The sequence below is a fragment of the Ambystoma mexicanum genome, chromosome 10 (genome assembly GCF_040938575.1).
Source record: "Ambystoma mexicanum isolate Mex_15411 chromosome 10, UKY_AmexF1_1, whole genome shotgun sequence".
Classification (NCBI taxonomy): Eukaryota; Metazoa; Chordata; class Amphibia; order Caudata; family Ambystomatidae; genus Ambystoma; species Ambystoma mexicanum.
Genome location: NC_090932.1, coordinates 848,268,908 through 848,288,278, shown reverse-complemented (window position 1 = coordinate 848,288,278; position 19,371 = coordinate 848,268,908). Strand labels below are relative to the sequence as shown.

General features: G+C 44.1%; 1 protein-coding gene across 5 annotated transcripts in view; it reads left to right on the top strand.

Moving 5' to 3' along the window:
- The window catches only part of GOLIM4 (golgi integral membrane protein 4), a 508,200-nt gene that overhangs the window by 144,737 nt on the left and 344,092 nt on the right, over nt 1-19,371 (top strand). For 4 of the 5 annotated variants that reach the window (XM_069618504.1, XM_069618501.1, XM_069618500.1 and 1 more), the window contains exons 4-5: nt 3,118-3,171; nt 18,007-18,157. In XM_069618504.1, the coding sequence (XP_069474605.1) occupies nt 3,118-3,171; nt 18,007-18,157 (205 nt within the window). The remainder of the gene's footprint in view (nt 1-3,117; nt 3,172-18,006; nt 18,158-19,371) is intronic. The other variant, XM_069618502.1, reaches the window with a different exon arrangement.

The following is a 19,371-nucleotide window of genomic DNA, read 5'->3' as shown; positions in this document are numbered from 1 at the left end:
ACTCCAGCGACCCTCCCGGGTGTAACAGCCAAGTTGGGAAGGTGAGGCAAAGCCTGTGGTACTAGCCTTAACTCGTGAATTGGGAATCGCAAACCCAAGAACAAGACGCACACAGCCAGTGAGTTGGTAAGAGACCTGAAAGGCCGCTGTGTTGCAGTTTGAAATAGCAACATTTTATCACAAGTGAAGACTGCACACGTGTGAGTGGGACACAAGGAAAGGCAGACCTGTGAATGAACTTTGAAGTAAAAAATAGCTGCAAAATCAGAGCATCAGAGATACTAAGTAACGTAGTGGTCCAGCGAAAGGATGTAGCCCACTCGAAATTCTCTGTGAAAAGTAAATTGTTTGAAGCAAGAAAACGAAAGAACAGCAAAAGTGAAATAACCAAGTTTAACTCCTAGAAACGGTGAGAGTGAAAGTTGAACTGTAAACTTTAAGTCGAGGTGGTCCTGCAGTGGTCTGAAAGGTAAACCACGCACACTTGAAAGTCTTCGACATCCGAAAGTTGTCCGAGGCCGACAGAGGGAGACCTGAAGTGAAATCAACTTGGTGAAGGGACCCTCCGCCCCCCCATGGCAAGTTTGTGTTCAACTTTATCGTAAGAGGTCTGAGCTCGGCTGAGGGGGGACCTTTTGAACTTTTTGGTTGAAACATTATTTTGAAGTCGAGAAAAGAGACTTAAACATGGAAGGCTAGACGGGCCTCGATCCACGTTCTGGAACTTTTTATTGTATTGGAAGCCGAGCCAGTGTGTCATCCTGCTGCAGGGACAGCCTTGCTCCGTGAGGTTTAACGTGGGGAGGAGAGCTGGTTCAATCACATTTATTCATTAGAACACAGACTTTTACTTTTTGCATACATGTAGTCTTTTTATAATATTTTTTACAAGAGATAGGGCAGGCCTAAGGTTTTGTTAACATAGGCCATTTTGAGGTGAGGGACTCCACTAGGACTGAGTTATTTATTATTTGATGGTCGAGACTACTCCCATCTTAGTTATAGGGCAGAATAGGAGTTTCTCCAACCCCAACAATTTCAATAAAGATTTTACAAATTGTAATCACTGTATCAGTGTCATACTGATGCCATGCGTCCCCTACAGTATCTTCCAATAAACCATGGCAGACTCAACGAGACACAGGGACGATCATAGACCTGCAATTCGCTTAACCCAATAAAGATTAGGAATAGGGCAACTCAACACTGATGGCACTGCCAAGCAGGGAATGATAACTTCAAGCCCATTAATCAGAAGAACTCTCTGCTAGATAGAGAATCTCCCTCAGAGAACCAATGCTCCGAACCTCTAGAGTAGATGCGGTCAGCTCAGCGGGCACTGGACGGTAATCTGAAATGGGGTTCGCCCACCAATCCACACAGACTCGCACATGATATGCTCACACTCTTCTCCACACCAACAAACAATAGAATGCAGCTATACCCCTCTATCAATTTCGGTCTAGCTGCACACATACCCACACCTCCATGAACAACTCAACAGACTTTAGAATGCAGCTATACCCCATAGCTGCACACATAATGTCATACACAAGCTCCATCACTGTCAGAATGCAAACTCCGAGGTCAATGGCCTTGCTGCACACATTATACTGGCCTCACACAACCACCGCACCATGCCTAGCATTGGTATACAGCTAGGTTCCACGTAAACTGCACTGGCTTCACACTTACTGAGTGCCCCCAAGCACTATTTACTACTCTATCTCTCTATTGACCTGGACTACGTTCCCAGAGGGCATTAAACCCACAGCGCTTTGTGATCATATCAATGGTATATAAGGCACTATACAAATGGACAATAACATAACAGTAATGTCTGAGTATATTTGTGCCTGGATTTCATTTCCGTACAGAAAGTAGCCTCAATGTTTATTTACTTTGCTGATCTTCATTTCCATTAAGAAGGGATCATTGAGTGCAGGAGGGGGATGTAAACGTGAAAACTCTGCTTATTTTATCGTTGACCAAGGAACTATTTGTGTTCACTACAGAACATAATGGGGCTTTCGGATTTACTATTAAAACCTAAAGAAATTGCTAAAAGACCACCAGATGTACAGAAGTGTAATGTAAACTTCTGTGTTTATTTTACTTACAAAAATGTATCCAAGCAATTCAGCAGCGCGGGTCATCAGTCTCAGTTTAGGAAAGTTGCTTTGCTCCTTGCAAGCTGTCAGCAAAGGTCAGAGACTGAATTTGGTAAGCACTATAACATTTGTGTTTCATGTCCAGTGCTCACTGTTGATCGAATATAGTTTTGAATGCTGGGACTTGTGGGCCCGTATTTGGAATGGCACCAGAATTCAAGGAACAGGGCAGGAATGTAGGAACTACTACACTAGTCATCTTTAGAATCATTTTGATTATGGTATTCACTCTTCCTTTGCAAAGGCTACATATGGTACTTACTGGATAAACCCCTGCTAAGCCCTCACAGGAGTCAACCTAATCCGCAGTCACCCTGTGTGAAATAAATTCCTCTTTTTACTTGACAGTTTTATGTTCATTGTGCTGAAAGTTGTCACTATTCCAGGAATGCGACAGCTGATGGGTTATTTATTTCCTTATCCCCTTTCAAATAAAGTTAAGATGTTGCAGAATAACCTCTTTCTGGGCCCAGCATCATGCCATCTGTGGTGGATCCGACCCATAACCACCCCATCCAACACCCACAGAAACAGGCAGGAGACCTTGTCACAAAAACCAGGACATAGAAAGACCTGAGACCCTTTATCAAATATTAAATGAATTTCATTCATAAAAAAGAAAAAATACACGCTGGCCCAGAAAAAAACACACATAACTTTGTCTAGAGTTGAAATGGAAATTCATGTGACTGTGCCCCATGTAGATACCCCGTCTGGAGGCGGAAGTTTGGATGGGGGCACCCTACATCAATTAGAGGGTTTCTTTACTGCTCAGAGATTCAATATGGAAAACCTCTGACAAAACAGGACTCCTTCATAGTGGCAGAGAGTTACAAGACCACTTTTGTTTTTTTCACTTGGCAGTGATATATGAAAATGTGCATTGCATCAAAGTTGACAAAAGTTCTTTTTCTTCAAACTGACATCTGTTTCTCATTTCTTGTAGCAAGACTCCAACAACAAATATAGTGCCCTCAATGTGCAACATCAGGTGCTAAAGGTATGTATTTTGAGGAATGTTCCTAAGAAAATGTGAATGTCATGCTACTGTAATCGGAAATATTTTCAGTGATATGGATTTGGGGAGAAAGCCACTGGAAGAAGAATGTTCATCGGTTTCTGTAGACAGACTCTGACGGGTTTGATCAACCTTCAGTTTGAGGCAGGAAGATTGAGGAATGGGGAGTAAGTTGGCCCTCAACTATAACTGTTCCCAGAATCGAGATTCAGCATGTGCACATTAACTCACCAAGGTGCAATACTCCATAAACTCACAGAGCTCAAAGCTAAATTCCCTTAAAATATCCTTTTCTTCTAGTTTTTCAAACACCATAGAAATAGTAAAAACACACCACCTAAACAGCCCTTACAATGAACTAAGCAGGAACTGTTTACTATGCTCAAAATGTAACAAGTTAACAATTTATTTAAAATACGTGTTGACCTGGACCACCCCAACAGCATCGATTTCTCTCGCTACAGATGAAAATTAACGTTCAGCCATACTTCAAATGGTTCCTCTCTTTCGATTCCTGGAAGACTGGTGTGAGATGGGTGCTTGGCCATGTTGACGCCCAGTCTTCTCTGGTGGTGGACAAGTATTCCTGGAGTTGTTGGATGGTGGGACCTTGACACACCTTTGTCCAACCTTCAATGTGTGAACTTTCATGCAAAACACTTCTGATGTGTTTTTAGTGTTTTTCGACTTGATTTATCTTTTTCTGCCTGCCATGCTTGTGTATTAGGACCAGGATGGTGGCTCGAGGCCCCTAATCCTGCATGACTGCAATGTTTTTCTTTTTACCTTTGCTAACAGGTGGTAATTTTAATAAAATACAAAAATACAAATTTACTGTTTAACTTGTCACGTTTTATATTTTATGCCCTTTGTATAATTTTACTGTATCTCAATATCGGGGAACATTGCTGCTCTGCATGGTCACTTTTAACTGGTACTCATTATCTAAGCACATGGTTAAATAATAAATAATCATAATAATTTGGCATTTATATAGCGCTACCTGAGCGCTGCTTATTACCCATGGTGTGTGGTGCTCATTTATCGACCTCGGAAGGACGAAAGGCTGTTTTTGGCCCTGCCGGGATTCGAACCTGCGTTAGCAAGCTCTGCATGGATGTCAAAGTGAGCACTCTACTCGCTGTGCCACTTGACCGGTTCTTTGTTTTACGACCATTCTGTATCGTATTATCTTGGAACATGTCTGCAACATGAGCCATTGTTGATTGAAATAGATTTTATGATGTACTCTTGAAGGTTTTTTATAAGTGGGATTATTTTGATTTGTAATTGAAACATCTGAGCCACGCCTGCTACTATAGTTAATGTATCGTATATAAGTGATACATTGAAAACCAGGAAGGTTTGGCCCTGGTTGTTATACTGGTTAGTGAGTAAGCTGTGATTTACTATAATGGAGGGCTGCATGTTTTCAATTCATGTTACCAGTTTGCTGGATATAGTGTGTTTTATATGCTTAGAGTTGAGTTATTTGTTGTTAGTGTTCTTGTCCCCTCCCGATGATGGCCATTGCAAATATTGAAGCAAAGTCTGATCTTTTAAAAAAATAAGAAAAATGCATGTGAATAATAAACCAGGCCTATACCGTATCTTGGAGAACATTTGGATAATATTTTGGCATAGTCCCAGTGGAATTTCATTGGTGTTCATTGTGTGATCCCAACAACATTACATGAGACAATTCTACTTATTTGGTGCCCGATACCTTGACATTTGTTTTTTTTTTTCTTCTGAAGCCTTTGCCAGAATCCACTTTGGTTTGGGGAGATTTTTCCAGCCGTTGGCTTATTCCGTTCGAGGAAGCAAATGTTAGTGGGCATTTTGTTCCCGTTTGATAATGATCTAAGTTAGCAGCTTGGAAAATGGCTGTCCATTCCCCTGAACAAAAGAAGAGATGGCAGATCCTGATACGTCACTCATATTTGCTTTTACTTGTTGAGGTTTACAATATACCTGGACTAGTGTACCACAGGAGTACTTAGCAATTCATACAAAATAATGATATACATTGTATGGCAAAATGGCTGAACCATACAACAGGACTAGCGCATATGCAATAAAGTCATGTGATCCATGAGACCATGTCAGCAAAAGCTGAGCATCCAAGGGAAAATCGTATTTGGTCACGCTAGCTATAGGCACCATTGCATCAAGGTACATAAGTACGTTTTTGCTGCCCTAGCCCAAATTTGGAACCAAGCCGCAACATCCAAACCTGTGTCTAATTTCCTCTTTCAATTAGATATGCCATTATGTTTGATGGAAGTTTTAAGTCTCTTGTATGAACCAGCTATTCTGCTGTGACCAATCTCTGTGAAAAGCAAATGTTCAAGACTGGTGAGATCCCAACTACCTACTTGCGATGCCAAATGCCCCATATGGAAATACTCCAACAACTCTTGCTCAAGTAGGCATAGTCCTCTTAACATTGTCCCCAGGTTTTAATCCTTCCTTTCTGTGACTAATTGACTTATGCCTTGCACGAGCTCAAGAATGAGTAGGGGCTAAAACTCCCACTGAGCCTTCAGTTCTAGAAACCAAGAGCCAACACAATCATAAAGGTAAAACAGGCAGTCAAGAGATATACCTCCTTTGCCTTTAGTTGTAACGTGGGCCCAGTGAAGGCTATACTCTCAAGAGGGGTGTGAATGTGGTTCAGTAGCAACCCAATCAATGAAGTATGTATAACAATCCCAAATAAAGGAATGTCCAATCAAGGTTCTATAAAAAATACATAGATTAATCAAACGGACCATGTGCAATAATAACTAAGTAGAAAACACTGTAAAAACCCACCCCTGTAGAATGAACACCAAGAATATGCAAAGATCGAATAGATGTAGAACTCTGGGTAATGACACTGGAGATAAAACAACAAAAGACCACAATGTTTAAAGGATATGTTCTTGGGTTTTCAAAGGGGATTTAAACAACCTATCAAGTCTCCGGGGCCTAAAGATAGATTTGGGGGTAGCGGGCAAATACTAGTCCATAATTCCTTTGCAAAGGTGTCAGTGGTTCATCAGTGTCGAAGCGGGCTTCTTGGCATCTTTTGCAAGTTCTCTGCAGTTCAAAGATGTGGCAGTCACGGTGGTCCAGTGGCAAGCTGGCGTTGAGTCTGGGACGAATGTAAGGTGAATGCTGTCTTGAAGCGTTTACTCTAATTGTGTGGATCAGGCAGTTGCCAGTTTCGGTTGGCCACTGAGGTTCGGCAGTGAGCTGGGACCAAGATGCGCAGTTGAGTTGATTTGATGCTTTCGCTTTTCGTGAGACACCAGGATCAGGTCAATTGACTTATATGAGTGGCGACAAAAATGCAAGTGCTTCGACGGTGACTCGAGAAATGCAAGACAATAGTACTTCGTAGGTTGAAGCTGAGGCAACGACATGCTTCAGCGAGCGCAGTGTGATTTGCAAAGCGAGAATAACAGGCAAATGGTAGTTTGAAGAACAATGAACCCCAAAGACAGCGTTGAAGGGTCCTGATAGTTTGCATTGTGTCTATCGCGCTCGAATCACGGCTCGAAGCAGATTGACCTCAAACGGGCATGCTGGCTGTTCTGCGACAAGCACATGCATTGAGGACTCTTGCATCACAACCACCAAGGAAAGGTGGAAACCCCATGCAGTTTTGAAAAGGAGAACTCTGGTTAATCCAGTTACATCTTACTTTTGTTGATTGCAGAAGATTAATTTTGCCCAGAATGCACAGCAAATCGGTAAAGTTGAGAAAATGCAATCTTTTGATGCTTTAGCCATTGGGAAACAACACAAACGGATGGGGAACAAAATGTTTACCTTGCCACATTTCCACAGGTGTACTGGTTGAGTCCGAAAGGGAAAGGGCTAAAGAACAGGCATATCTGGTACCCTAGAAAGACAATATTGACACTGTATCTTGTAGGCAGGGCAGACACTTAGGACTGGGGTGTCATAGCCACCAAGGAAAACGGGCAACCCCAAACGTTTCTGAAAGGACATTTGTGTGAATACAAAGTGGTCTCACTTGCGTGAATCACGCTAGAATTTATTACCCAGACTACCCAACAAATTTCAAAATGTAATCTCAAATTTTAGATATTTGCGACCAGTAAACTACCGAAACATGCAAGCAACAACTTATTTATTTATATATTTGAATTTGTGAAGCGCACAAACAGCCCGCAGACATCGAGGCGCTGCAGCAGAGGTTAAGAATGCTTACTTGAGGGTTACAGTGAAGCCGCCCTAGAAAAATACTTGAAAACATTTCGGTAGTTACATGTTACAGTGCGTTGCAGGTAGGTTTTGAGAACTCAAACAAAGAGGTTAGTCTTGATGGCTTTGCGGAATACAGTGTGGGATTCAATGGCTCTGAGGTGCAGAGGGAGCGCATTCCAAAGGGTAGGGGCAACTGAAGGGAAGCTGGAGCCGCCCGCACGCGCTTTGTGAGTCCTAGGGACAGACAGGAGGTTAGAGTATTGTAATCTAGATGGTTTTTGAGAGACGGGTTTGGTGATCCTGCGGCTTAGGTAAGGCGGAGCAAGGTCATGGAGACATTTGTGAGTCAAGGCCAAGGCTTTGAAGATAATTCTTTGCTTGACAGGAAGCCAGTTGTCTTGTCTTCTGAGTTCAGAGATATGGTCTTTGCGCGAGAGGCCTGTGGCGGCTTTAAGCGCGTTATTCTGAACAGTTTGGAGTTTGGCTATATTCTTGGCAGTGGTACCAATGAATAGGGCATTGCAGTAGTCGAGTCTCGAACCAATGATGGCTCTAGCGATGGTGAGACAGTTCTGTTGGGACAGGAATGGTCGGGTCGCATTGATGAGTTTGGAGTAGTAGGCGGATGTGGAGGTTATGGCATTGACCTGTTTGTTCATGGACATGTCAGGTTCAAGGTACACTCCAAGGGTTTTGATGGACTGGGAAACAGTGATGGGGATACTGTCAATGACGAAGGAGGAGTACTGTTTGTTCAATTTATTTAGGGTGGACGGCGAGCCAACCAGCAGGAGCTTAGTTTTGTCACTATTAAGGCAGAGCCAGTTTTCTGCCATCCAAGTTTGAATTGAGTAGATTGAGTTTAAGGTATTTTGGTCAGATGCGTAATCACCTGAGAGGGGGATAAGTACCAGGGTGTCATCCGCATAATTTGTATACGAGATGCCCATGTAGTCAAGGATTTTGAACAGGGGCCTCGTAAAGAGGTTGTAAAGGGTGGGGGCTGTGCAGGAGCCTTGCGGGACGCCACACTTGATGGTGCTGGGGTCGGCAGAAGAGGAGTCGGAGAAGACCTTCATAGATCTGTCTTTTAAGAATGATTCTATCCATTTGCAGGCATTGTCTGAGAAGTTAGCTATTGAAGATAGATGCTGGCAGAGAGTTTTGTGGTTGACTAAGTCAAATGCTGCCGACAGGTCGAGGAGCAAGAGGAGTGCAGGCTTGCCTGAGTCTCTGAGGTGATCCATTTGATTCTTCAGGTCAAGGAGAACTGTTTCGGTTCCATGCCGTGGCCTGAACCCTGATTGCCTAAGGCCAAGGAGATGGTTGTCCTCTAGAAATTTCTGTATTTGCAGGTAGGCTGCTTTATCCAGAATTTTCAGTAGGAAGGGGACAGTGGTGATTGGCCTGTAGTTTGTCGGGATGGCTGGATCAAGTGAGGGTTTTTTGAGGAGCGGGCGAACCCAGGCTTCCTTTAGATTTGGTGGGACTTCGCCAGAGTGAAAGGAGGCATTGATGAATGCGGTTATGATAGGGGCTAGTGAGGGGGCACAGTCTTTAATTACTTGCGCTGGGCATACATCCCCCTTGCAATTGGACGGTTTGATGGTTTGGAGGAGAGAGATGACCTCTGAGACACTTACTTCTCTGAAATCAATCTGGGGGGAGGGGTTAAGAAGCTTGGTCGGTGGAATGGATTGACTGCTGGTTATTAGCTTGGAGATCTCCTTTTGGTGAGTATTTTGGTTTGTAAGGTTTCAAGTTTATTAAGCATTGCAGATTGGATCGCATTGCACCAGGATCCATCCTTCACTATTGGAGAGGGTGGGGAAGGGGGTGTCTCCAGTTCTCTTAATATGGAGAAGATTTCGCGGCTTCCTGATTTAGCAGAGGAGATTCTGGCATTAAATGACGTTGCCTTAGCTTCAGTAATGGCAGCTTTGTAGAGTTTAGAAGAGGTTTTGAATGCTAGATGGGTGGCTTCTGTTGGATTATTGCGCCAGGTGGTCAGTGCCGCTCGTTTTTTCCCTCGCATCTGTAAGGGGTCCTGGGTGAACCAGGCATTTCAGTGTTTAGTTTTCTTTTCTTTCTTAAGAGTGAGGGGAGCTACCACATTAACGGCCTGGGAGAGGACCCTTCTGAAGTCGTTGGCGAGGATAACTGGGTCATTCACGAAAGGGGGGAGCAGTGCAGGTACATTGAGGTGCTGAGAGAGGTTGTCCTGGGTGAGGAGTTTGGCGCTGCGCGCTAGGGCAACTGGAAGAGGTGTAGTAGGAGGTTGTGAGTCCCTAGAGGTGTTGATGTTGAGGGAAATGAGATGGTGATGGGTCCATGGCAGAGGCGTGATTAAGGTGGGGCTGATTGGGCAGTTGTGTTGAGCGACCCAATCAAGGGTACGGCCTTTTGAGTGGGTGGGGCTCGAGATGGTCTGTGTGAACCCAAGGGTGGATAGCGTTTTTTTTTAAGGCTTTGGCGTGGGTGTCTTTGGGGTCGCTAAGGCCCAAGTTGAAGTCACCGAGGAGCAGGATTTTAGATGATTTCTTGAGGTTGTTTGTGATTGAATGGGTGAGGGCTTCTTGGAATTCATAGGAGATGCCTGGAGGGCGATAAATGAGGTGGATTGCTATGGTGCAGTTATGGGAGAGCTTAAGTTTTAAGAGGAGGTAGTCGGAGCTATCGTCAAGGTTTTTTTGGATTGTCCCAATAGAGAGGGAATCTTTGGCAATGACGGCAACCCCTCCACCTCTGTGGGAGGAGCGGTCTCGTCTGTAGATGAGGTATCCTGGCGGGATAGCTAGTGCGAGGGCAGGTCCTGAGACATCGGAAAGCCAGGTTTCACTGAGGAATAGTAGGTCCAGGTTGTTGTGAATGATGAGATCATTGATATCAAGGGAATGGGCAGTGAGGGATCTGCAGTTAATCAGGGCGCGTTTGAGGGGGGCTGCAGGAAGGGGGTTGGCAGTGGGCGCAGGCACAGTGCAGGGCATATTAACAGTAGGTATAGGTGCAGCACAGGGCATATCAACAGTGGGTGCAGACACAACCGCAGTGCAGGGCATATCAACAATAGGCGCAGACACATCAGTAGTGCAGGGCATAAGAGCAGTGGGCGCAGGCACATCAGCAGTGCAGGGCATATCGACAGTAGGCACAGGCACATCAGTGCAGGGCATGTCAACAGTAGGCGCAGGCACAACAGCAGTGCAGGGCATATTAACAATAGGCGCTGACACATCAGTAGTGCAGGGCATATGAGCAGTGGGCGCAGGCACATCAGCAGTGCAGGGCATATCAACAGTAGGTACAGGTGCAGCACAGGGCATATCAGCAATAGGCGCAGGCACATCAGCAGTGCAGGGCATAAGAGCAGTGGGCGCAGGCACATCAGCAGTGCATGGCATATCAACAATAGGTACAGGCACAACAGCAGTGCAGTGCATATCAACAGTAGTAGGTGCAGACCTAGCTGTGGCTACAGACCTGATAGCGGGCTTAGATGCGCTGGAATGGGATTTAACATTATTGAGTGATCCATGGAGGTTTGCGGCGGTGGTGCGCAGCTGTTTTTTCTCTGAACATAAAGGAAGTGGACTTGTCCATGACCGGAAGTGAAGGGATGTTACATTGCTGGTGGGCACGGCGGGAGCACGAGTATGCGTTCATGCGGTGGCCAGGGATGGGTGAGTACAGGCTTTTTGTGGACCAGGTGGGGGGGAGCGGGAGGGCTAGGGACAAGGTCCGATGTTGCGGGTAGTAGTCTTGCCCAGAGGCGGCGTAGCCTTGAGGTGAGGCTGGGTTGGACGGATGAGTGATGAGTGTCCTTTAGCATACGTGCACAGAGGCGGGAATTTCTGTCGGAAGGGCTGCGGATTTCGGTGAGTACGAATTGGTATACTGAAACAGGGGTCTTACCTCCCTGCGGCATCGTTGAGCAGCGAAGAGCTGCAAAGAGAGGAGCGTCCCTTTTCTCACGTCCTTCGCTCTGCGGCTTCGCCTCGCGGCGTGCCTCCCCTCCATTTAAAGCAGGAGGGGAGGGCTTGCAGAGGTGTGGGAGCCTATGAGGGCGCTGTGGGGCTCTTTGTTGTTCGGTTTCCTTGGTGATGGTGGCGACGGCCATCTTGTCGTCGTACACGGCCTCGTGGGCAGGGGGGCCGCTCCGACTGCTGATTCCTGCACGCGGAGGCAGATCAGCTGGATCCTGGTGCGGCGGAGGTCTCCTGATGCCAGCTCGCAGCAGAGCTGCAAAGAGAGGAGCGGGCCTTTTCTCACGGCCTTCGCTCTGCGGCTTCGCCTCGCGGCGCGCCACATGTCCTACTCCCACGTTCCCACAGGTGTCCCGATGAAAACAGTACCTCACATATGCGAGTGCTCTGACCCGGGCGCAAAGGGAAAAGGCAAAACCACTTGTACACCAAACACCCTGGGAAGACCAGATCCATAATGTATTTGGCCTTGTGCACAGCCTACAGATTTGGGCCTGGGGAGTTACAGCCACCAAGGAATAGGGGAAGCCCCCTGCATTTCTGAAAAGAAGACAACCATGGGAATCCAAATAGGCTTCACTTGGGTGAATCGCGCTAGAATTTCTTACCCAGAATGCACTTAATTGTAAATGTGTCCAAAAATACACTATTGTCACACATTTCTCACTGGGAAATGTAAGGAAGGGGTGGTATCAACAGTAAAACAGACAGAAGTGACCACAGTTCAAGGATGTTTATTGAACATTCACAAGGGTGTGATAAACACCTATCTAAACCTAAATCTACACATGGGAGCAAGCTATGACCATCAAATAATAATAATGCAGTCCTAGTGGAGTCTTGTCAAAATAAAAGCGCCTATGCTAAAAATAAAATATTGGCAAATGTTAACACTAATTTACAAATAGTGTGGGGTACTGTTCATGAAAAAGAAAGGTGTTCACAAAATGATATGTCGGGATCTTAGGGATGTGAGCATCCCTTCCCCATGTTTTCAGCACTCGGTACGGGTCAAGGTGGTTCACTCAAGCAAAGCACACACTCTAGCTTCTGCAGCACTAGGATACAGTTCCATTGCCAGCATCAGGACCTTCTGTGTCCAAGTCCCTTAACTTCTGGGTGGGTGTTAACTGCCCTTACAAAGGAAAACAAAGCCATCCCCCAAGACTACAATCCTGCCTGTGAAATAGGAGACTTGCGCAAACTGTTCCACAGCTGAACTGGGCCCACACGACTGACACATGTTTGATATCTTGTTGAATGTGGCTGCAAAGATTATAAATGATGCCTGGCACCGTACCTTAGCTCAGGCATAGCTTTGTTTTAGGGTTTATTCGGCCACCAACAAGGGTTACTTATGATTATTATTGTTTTAGTACAGGGGTGCATATCTTGAATGCAGCTCATGTGCTGCAGAGACTTGGCTGTCTCTGCAACTGTCAAGTGGGCAGCTGTGACCCCTGAACCTACTCATTGCCACTGGTAGAGCAGGCGCTGCAAATCCAGATACTGATGCAGATGGACACTGATGCACACTGTGCTTTTAGCATGGAGTTTATAAAAGTGGAAACTGATCAGCAGATTACCTTTTCAGAGACAGAATTACCTGAATCATTTTATTTACTAATGAAAAACAGGGCTCCTATACCCTTGCCAGATGGTAATTCCTCACATTCCCATGAAAGTCATCGGTGAGTCAGTGTAAGTATCCCTTGGCACTCCACATAAGGTGGTGTGTGCCAACCTCTCAGGGTATACAGTTTTAGGAGGGGCACAAAGTATCCCTCTATCCTTAAGAACAGTAGTAAGTAAGGATAAAGAAAGAAACTCGAAGGAGAACCCTAAGGGTTCCCAGCAACACTGCCCATAAGGAGCTTTGTGCTGCAAAAGTAAACCACAGATACCTTAAAAGAGATATGGAAGAAAGTAGACTTCATAGTTAAAGGTAAAACACAGAGAACAGAGTTCCAAAATACAGAGCCCATAAGAATAAATGAGTGGAAAAAGGCTGTACCCATTCAGGGTACAAAGAAAAGGTCCAGAAATCCAGCAAAAAGTGCTGGGGGCTGGAGGGGGTCTCACTAGGAGAGGTGATGAAGTATCCAAATTATACATCTCCCTAACTGGAGGTGAGTTAAAATCTAGACAATTCAGATATGAGGGAGGAGAGGGGTGGGGTAGTTAAAATATTTTCTTCAAATCAGGCTAATGTCTGTCCTGTACCCAAGACCAAAAGGCATTGAATTATAGTGATTATGTCATATAGCCTGGGCAAAGGGTTCCATTGACCATGTAAACAGAATGGGGGATAATCCCTGCCTTGAACCTTTACATATTTCAATTGGGAGCAAAATTAATTGTTCCTTGACAACTATAATTAGCATCAATATCATACCAAGTAGATGGCCGATTCCAAACATATATATTGAAAATGGAAAAGGTAGTTCCATTCTAGATGTTCAAATGCTAAATCTCCATCAACCAAAATGCGAGAAGGAAAATCTCTCCTTTTGAGCTAGCTCAATAATGATGATAACCTGTCACATATTCCAAAGTCTGCCTGCACAAAACAAACCTCATTTGTTCTTGGTTTCAATGTTGTCAAAAGCGTGGCCAACGTATTTCAATATATTCTGACATCATTAATTATTGCAATGGGCCCGTCTGAGGAGCGTAATTCAGCATCCTTTTCTGGTTTCAAAGCCAGCAAGAGGGTTGAATCACTCATTGTTGGCGTGACTGAACCTGCTGCCTGAAAATTGTTAAATAGTTGCCCTATGTAAGAAAGGCATGGTATCAAACAGGAAGACAGACGCAAGTGATCACGCTTCAAGGGTGTTTATTTAACTTCAACTGGGTTTGAAAAACCCCTATCTAATTCTAAATCTAAAGATGGGAGCAAGCTACGACCATCAGATAATATTGCAGTCCTAGTGGTGTCTTGTCAAAATAAAAGGGCCTATACTATTAAATCTATTGCCAAACCTTACTTATAAATACATATATTGTGGGAAACAATATGCAAAAGAAAAGTGTTAAAGAAATGAAAAGTCAGGATATTCAAGCCATTGTCGTCCCTTCCCCATGTTTTCAGCACGGGACAATGTGGCACACTGGAGCTTAGCACAGTCTCTGGCTTCTCTAGCACAAGGGTGCAGTTCAAAACCTCAACGTTATGGCCTTCTGTGCCAAAGTCTCTTTGCCATTCAAAGTCTCTCTTTCAGAGGGTTTGATGCAACACGACAAACATCAAAGTTCCTTTCTTCTTAGAATTTCACGTGTACAAATACTCAGGTGATTTTCTGTTCTCCCTGAGCCCCCAGACCCACTTTAACACAAAGCTTTCAATTGATCTCCCTCTGCTGGGCTCGAAACAACTTGATCTACTTTGCCTCAAACTTTCTTTACTGTGTCAACATCGAACACTTTCGTCTGCGCAGGATTTAGATTGATCTGTCGCAGGACCACTTCGATTCACAATTCTCTACAGTTCTTTCACTTTTCAGCTGGATGCCTTACAGAGACCTTTGATTGAGCACACACGCAGTACTGGACCACTCTATCAAAGGTATCATATCTTGGTTTCAAAGTTCAATCACTCTTCTGAAGTTGAACTTTACTTGAGTCTTTTATCACATGTATTTCAAACAATGTTCGTTCCAGCGCTCGCCATACAATGTTGTCGCTTGCAACCTTGGCTTCAACAAAGACCGGTTTGGTATAGGTCTCTCCAACTCACCGACTGTGTTGATTTCACTGATGCTGCTTTGCTCGTAGAGCCAAGGACAGTATCACAGTGGCTGGTGATTCTCCCAGCCTTGATTATTGATGCGGGAGGGCCACGTGTGTATCTGACGCACAATACAGGATTCGTCAGCCTGTTTTCCTGGTCCTAGGCTTTCCAGTTTTGAGTGTTCATGAAAGCAACAGTTCCTTGTCGAAAAGGTCAAGGAAACTTTCTTTCCTTGCAAACCCCCACTGTTTCTTTCTTCTCTCATTAAACTGCCATCTTGGAACTGCGGTCTCCTTGTGTGTTTTACCTCGCTCCGAGTGTGCTCTGAAGCTCTGCCTTTTATCCACGTGGGGAAGCTTAATGGAAGTCAGGTGTGTGTGTGTGTATGTGTGTGTGTGATGGTCAGTAATTGCCTGCTCTTGCCTGACTATTGTATTGAGACTCGTCAGGCGGCTCAGGTGTTAGTCTGTTTTCTCTCATAGCGGGCTGTCCGTGAGAGTGTGTTTGTGTTGTAGATACTGCGTCTCACCATGCAATGTCCCAGTCCCACTCCCCGAAGACCCCTCACAAGGTGATCCTCCCACACTGGTCCATCCTCAGGAACTGGATCCAAAAACGATGGCTGCGTCCTGGCCACCTGGATGACAGATCCCCGGGGACCAGGGGGTGAGACACCTTCTGGTTTCTCACACCGAGCTCACACCTAGCTGAGGAATTAAGATTTGTTTAAATTTTAGATACAATTTAGCAGACGGCCCATCTGGAGCCTGGAACCTTATTTTATCATGAAATGATTAACAAACACTTTCTTTGCTAGTAATATCATTGTTCATGTTTGCCAGTCTTGTTCTGAAATCTGTGGGAGATTTAACATATTTGGGTAGGGTTTAAGACATCTTTCCTAAAAAGGGATGAAAAATGCTGTCCTCCTTATGGGTATGAAGACCTACAGTGAGTCCCCTTGAATGGAGTGCTTTAATTAAATTGGCAAGAAACTGTTTTCCCCGTTTGAGTGTGAATGATACAATTGTTTTGTTTTCAATAGCTGCAGCTTAGTCATCTAAAGACATCAGCTCTACTCAAACTGCTTTCAATTGCTTGTACATTTTCTGAGAACCTGAATGGCTATGAACAGTCAAGTTTTGCACCCTTTTCTTGTAGGGATTTTCTAAGCTCAGTTTGGAGCCTTGTTATGAACTGTTGCTGGACTGGTTGTTTCAAACCCGACCACCGGTTTAATGGTATCCTGCATAGTCACATTTTAAGCAATGCCACTCATTTCTTCTGAGAAATAAATGTCTAGACCAGGGGTCTTCAATCTTTGGTTTTCTATATGTTTTGCACTATAAATCTCACCAGTTCTAGCCAGTGTAGTCGGTGGTGAAGGATCATGGGAGTCATGGTCCAAAACATCTGTAGAGCTACAGATCGCAGACACCTGCTAAAGACAATCTGTGATATAATTCACTATTGTGGGAGTCTGCAAAAGGGAATCCTTGCCATTGCCTCCAATTGCCCTCATGCAAATACAACCAAGCAATGAAAGTGCCAGAAGCCAAGGAATGATCTGAGAATGCAGTTGGGTTTTTTTCCGCTGGAATCACACCTTCCAACAAAGCTTTATGGAGCATAGCTTTTGTGTACTTGAGAATAAAAGGAATAGTCGCAGTCCTGTGATGCGATTGCCAGACACCAAACGGCTTCAAATTCGATAGTGTGTCTTGCAGTACTGATGATCCTGTGCTTGGGGCTGGAGTGGCACAATTTAGTCTGTCCATTGTGCCGTTTAAATGTGTTAAAATCCCCTCCAGCTATTTGCATTCTTAAAGCCATGCCACCCTTTGTGAACTGTATCCAACTTGTCAACAACCGCTTTAAGCCTAGAAGGCGCACCTGGTGCTCCAGTGTTGAAACCTGGGCCGCTTCTGACCGTTCTAGAAAGTAAAATTCTGAGTCCCCAGACAAAGTTTGACAAAGGAAAAACTTGTGAGGCTGTGGCAATCTGGCTATGGCCACTTGTTGCTGGTGTGAGCCTTTGCTAATAAGGTGAATTTAAACTCTGATAATTTAGTGAGACCATTTTCAGCATTGATGTAACTTCAAGGGGGAATTCAACTTTCCGCTGTCCTGAAACTACCCGAGTCTGTCCTTCCACAGATGTTTTAAATCTGTTTCAATTAAATCACCCATGAGAGCATAAAACCCTAATAAATTCAACAGGTTGATCAAGCCCCCAAAACCAGAAATCCCATAAACCGACTGGGAATCCTTCCTCTCTAAAAACACCAAGTCACTAACTTGTAACCAATCTTATGCTGTTAAAGGGAAGTATCTTTTTTTTTCTTGCCTCACTCCTGCCCATCACTTCTGCGTAATCCTGTTTGTTTTTAGATTTCTGATTTTTTGATACACTGAAAATAGTGGATGATTGGTTGAAGAATAGTTGTACGTTAGTCACTATAGTAACTTCTGCAAAGCTCCTTCAAATCAATCCATCCCCATAACTTCGCTAGAGTTAATGTGCTATCCTTCATTGGGGCAAGGGACATGGAGGGAAGGGTGCGGACTAAGAGCTGATGTGGAGGATAAGACCTGGGCTGGGAGGCTAGCTCAGAGGCAGAGGGAACGTGTTTGTCTTGGAAGCATACGGGTTTGAATCCCGGTCCTGCGCTTAGAGACTGGTCTCTGGTATTAAGCAATTTTCAAAGGATGAATTAAGGCCTATTCATTTAGCCTGACCATGGTAGCCTCCAAAACTTGTCCACTATGTGAGGTGCTACTAAATGGGTAAGTCACTAAGAAAAGGCTAGTAACTTTTATTTTCTTGTATGCAGTATCAACCTAGACCTACTAAAAATTCAATGTTGCAATTTGTTTTAGAATCAACATGATGAACTTAAGAAACAGCATAGTGACCTGCAGCTGGAGCATCAAAAACTTGGTGAGGATCTGACGAGAGCATTAGGGAATCATAAAGAAAAATACTTCCACTTACAACAAGAGAAGGAGCAAGAAATTGCTAAAATGAAAGGTAATGGAATATTTACTTACTATTTATTGCTGATAATTTGGTATGAATCTTTCCCAAAAATATTTTTAGACATTAAGTTCCTTATCAACATTTTTATTCAAACATTAGTTCACATAAAATACCATTGAAGGGCAAAACCTCAATTTGGAAGGATTACATATTCTGGTTTCATTCTTATGATTGCCTTTGCAATTTTCCCCTTCTGTGTGTATATCATTGAGTGTTTAGGAACCATGAAAAACATTGCCTATGCAGCTTTGTATTGGCTTTAGCAGCCCTCTGCATACTTGTCCTCCTGCGACACTTAGGACTGCACACCTATGCCCCATTGCTTTTCCTAGTATTCCCTTGTCCTATCTATACCCAATTTCTTGGAACCCTCTATGAACTGATTTCGCAATTCTAAACAGTTATTGCACCATGTTCACCCTCATTTGCATGCTATAACCAGTCTAGTATTGGGAAAATTATATACTCTAGACCCAGCTCAGTGATATGCAGTACTTGTGCTGGCAATTAATCCATATCCAGGTTACTATGAAGATTAGTGACGTTCATATCCCTGTCATGTTTGTGGAACAGGTGTCATACCATTAGTCGGTCAGTTCATTCCATGTCTTGGCAGCATTTAAGTTGTTCCTAAATTTGGTATGGCACATTTGGAATTTCCTTTTGACATTTAATGCCTTGGGGGCACAGACCTGCTATACGAAGAAGAGTGTATCTTTTGTAGATGGGTTCTCAGATGAGTCTGCAGTTGGAAGTGCAAAGTATGGCCAGTGAAGACCCAAATCCCTAAGGAATTCAAATGTTCTTGGGCAATATCAAGGAATACTTCAGTCATTGATGAAAAGTTGTAGAAAGGCAATAAAATAGTGCAACCGCAGGAAGTGAGAATTGCATTGGTAAAGATAGTTCATGAAAGATGTTTTGGTATAATGCATTGCTAGTCCAGATTGAAATGCAACTATTGGTGGCCAGGAATTGAATGCTAATGGTCAAACCATCTAAGGTGCTTCCACAAACTCTCCTATCCTTGTCATTACCCAAGGGACAGTGGTTCAATTTAAGTAGTACTATCCTGGGGATATTTAATTCATTGGTGTCAGGTAATTGGTTCAAATGACATGAGATTTAACGGTATTCCATCAGAAAAGGTGCTATATATCCCAATTGTTTTCAGAAGAATGCGATTTTCGCAGGTAATGGCCACT